Consider the following 3,350-nt stretch of genomic DNA (forward strand, 5'->3'; position numbering starts at 1 on the left):
TCGTCTCACAGTGGGACAATCTCTGAGACGAGCTCATACAATACTTGCTGATTAATTTTTAGCCCTACTTATCATTATAATTTATATTTTATTTTAATCTGTAAGTTAAGTACCACCTTTTATAGATCATAGGAGAGACTAAACAATCAATGGAACAGTCTTTTATGCTCCAATAGAATTACTATTCATATTTCGTAGTACATCCATTCACTCAAAAATTGTATTATCTTGGATTAGGGGTTGTCTGTAAAGTGACAATTATTCGATTTGAGTGATTAATTTAATCAATTATATTAATTGGTTTGAAGAGTTGAATTTCAATGGTGATATTTATTTAAAAATAACTTATTTATAATAAATTATTTTAATCAATTACTTTACTGAGATGATTTGATCGTAAATTAACTTTTAAAAAAAAGTTTTGATCTTTTAGCCTAATCAAAAGACAAAAAAAAAAAAAAAAAAAAACATTGACCAATACTAAATGTAGAAACTTAAACCATTTCAAAATTATTTCTATACACAATGATTAGATTACAGCTTAATTATTATTATCAAATTATAAAACATAATTAATACTTCCTCCATTCCATTATACTTCCGCTCAATACGAATATTTTTCCACCTAATATGTCAGAACCAGTTGTAACTATTGCTGAATAAATAGTGACATTTTCATGATTCCCATGATCCATTCAAGAACAATTTGATTTCTGGCAATGGAAGACATGAAACTTACATTTAGGAGAAACAGCTTTAAAAAACAATCTTACAGTCTCTTCTTGTCTAACCGTTGCACCTTCAATTTCAACCAGAACAGCCCCAGAAATCCTCTCAAAACCACCATTACAGCCACCTTCACCACCTTCCGCCGCTGCCATATAAGCAACAATGGCAGCTTGAGCAGGACCCATACTAGGATTATAAGCAGCAGATTCCATGTATGACCCTGTATAGATTCTACCATTATCATCAACCAAAGCAACCCCAGAAGGACACCCACTATACGGCGCATGGGACCTATTTGCAGCCTCAAATGCAGCTAAAACCAATTCTGTTTCCCTAATTTGAGAAAACCCATTACACAAATTACCAATTTGGGTAATTTTATCAGCATCATGAATCAAATTGTTGTTCTGGGTTTCTAAAATTAGGGGTACATCTTTATGTAAAAGATCATCAGGACCAAATCTATGAGGTAAAAATTGAGATAAAGGTGTAAAAGAATCTGTTTCTACATCAATCCGGTGCCGATTAATTAGGGTTTGTTCATCACATTTATGGGTATTCAAAACTAAGATCTGAATATCAGGCGCACCACGAATTTCTTGCAGAAATTGACGGCAATGACCGCAAGGATACGCCGAAACAACAATGTTCTTCAGATGGGTTTCTGGGTGAAGAGACATATTTGTTATCAGAAATTGTTCGGCATGGATGGAATGATGAAGGGGTAATCCAGGAAATTCGACATTAACGCCGATGAAGATTCGGCCATCGGAGGATAATCCGACGGCGGCGACGGGGAAATTGGAGATTGGACTGCGAGCTAGGGTTTGAGCCGATTTCGCTATGATTGGGAGAAGATTTAGGACAGAATTTAGGCCTAATTTTTTGCAAATTGATTCTGCTTCGGATTTATTGATCATGAATTTGAGGTGATCCATTTTTTGTGGGGATTGTTAATAAGAAAATGGTGAATGATGAAATTTCTGGGTAGGAATTGAAATTGATGATGATGGGTTTTGATTAGATGTGAAAGAGATGGATTTGGGAAAAAGATTGATAAGAGAAAGAGTGTGTTTTGGGGGAGATGAGGGTGTTTGAGGATAAATTTAGGAAAGTACAACAATAAGGGGGATTTATAGTGGGATTTCAAAGGAGACAATTTTTTTTTTTAAAAAAAAAATAATATATATTATCCAATCTTGTATATTTTTTTATGTAATTCATTGTTATTTTTGCTTGGAAAATATAAGAATTAATTATATATTATTATTTTATTATAAATATTTTCTTGGAAATTTAAAATAACTATAAAAAATTATTAATTATTTTCAATTTTTTATATTAGATTGTTTTAAAAATCTAAAATTATTAATAATAAATGTAATTTACTAATTTTTATGTACAGTCCTAAAGGCCAGTATTCAAAAAATTAAATTTGAAAATTCTGGTGAAATTTATAAAGTTGCTAAAATTAATGAAAAAGATAAATAAACACTTACAATGAGATAAATATACAAGATATAATAAGTACATATTCTCTTCATTAATGCCATTTTTATTCTTTTGAAAAGAATCTAACTCCTTTATTAAATGATGCTACATAAATAATTAGATACTATGTAATTAATAATATGAGTTGCAATTAATTATCTTTCAATACAAACTTCCTCAAAATATTAAATAAAGTTTCTACTTTTGTAAAGAAAACCTGAAAATTACATCTTCTATCTTTATATAATCCAAAAATCGTATTTCACACTAAGTTTGCACCTCTAAAAGTCATATTTACCTATATGCAATAAAATGATATTGTTAATTAATTGGCCAAAATTAAAAGGAAATAAAATCTTAAAAAACAAAAAATGGAAAAATAGAATATAACATACCTACTGATTAAAATGAAAGACTCAACTTGTGACATAATTATCCGATTGAATTAACTGAAAAAAAAAAATATAAACATTATATTATTATCCAATTTTTTATAAAAAAATTCAACGAAAAGAATTAAAGAGGAAACAAAAAAATTGGTACTTGGAAAGATTATGGGAGTATTTTTAGAGAGAAGATGAATGGAGGAGAATTAGAAAGGTGGATGGGTGTTTTTGATTTGTGAAACGATTGTTTTCAAATTTTCAATAGTTTTATAAGGAGTTGTAGTTGCATTAATGCACATATATTTTTACTTTTACTTTCTAGTAACTATAAGAGAATATTTGTTATCATTAATACTTATATGTAGCATTAAAGCCTACATATATCATTTACTATAAATATATTTTATTACTTCGTTTCATTTTGTTGTTGTAATATTAATTATTTGCTATGCCTTAGTTACTGTTCGATAAGTGATCATAAATATATAGATAGAAGTAAAATTGAAAATTCAGATAAAGAAAATGACTTATGTGATTAACAATGACTAATCATAAAAATAGGCTAAATCGTAAAAAGACCTTTTAAGTTGAAAATAAGCTTATTAGCTGGTTTAGTGGCTACTGATTCTTATAAGTTTTTATATTAAGGTATTGATTAAGCCTTACTTTGGCCCCAAAACAAATAGAATGTTAGATTTTCTAACAAGCAAAATGATGATCCATCCCCTCTATGTATAGAGTATG

The 3,350-nt window shown here is 29.0% G+C and overlaps 1 protein-coding gene across 1 annotated transcript; it reads right to left on the reverse strand.

The window, feature by feature from the left end:
• Positions 1–451: 451 nt before the first annotated feature.
• Positions 452–1,878, reverse strand: LOC130824435 (cytidine deaminase 1). The gene has a single exon (XM_057689444.1). The coding sequence runs from the start codon at positions 1,665–1,667 to the stop codon at positions 696–698; it is 972 nt and encodes a 323-aa protein (XP_057545427.1). The 5' UTR covers positions 1,668–1,878; the 3' UTR covers positions 452–695.
• Between the last annotated feature and the right edge of the window lie 1,472 nt (positions 1,879–3,350).

The sequence above is a fragment of the Amaranthus tricolor genome, chromosome 9, assembly GCF_026212465.1.
Source record: "Amaranthus tricolor cultivar Red isolate AtriRed21 chromosome 9, ASM2621246v1, whole genome shotgun sequence".
NCBI lineage: Eukaryota > Viridiplantae > Streptophyta > Magnoliopsida > Caryophyllales > Amaranthaceae > Amaranthus > Amaranthus tricolor.

Excerpts from the sequence above, each read along its gene's own strand:
- LOC130824435 (XM_057689444.1), bottom strand. The coding sequence starts at position 1,667 with ATGGATCACCTCAAATTCATGATCAATAAATCCGAAGCAGAATCAATT.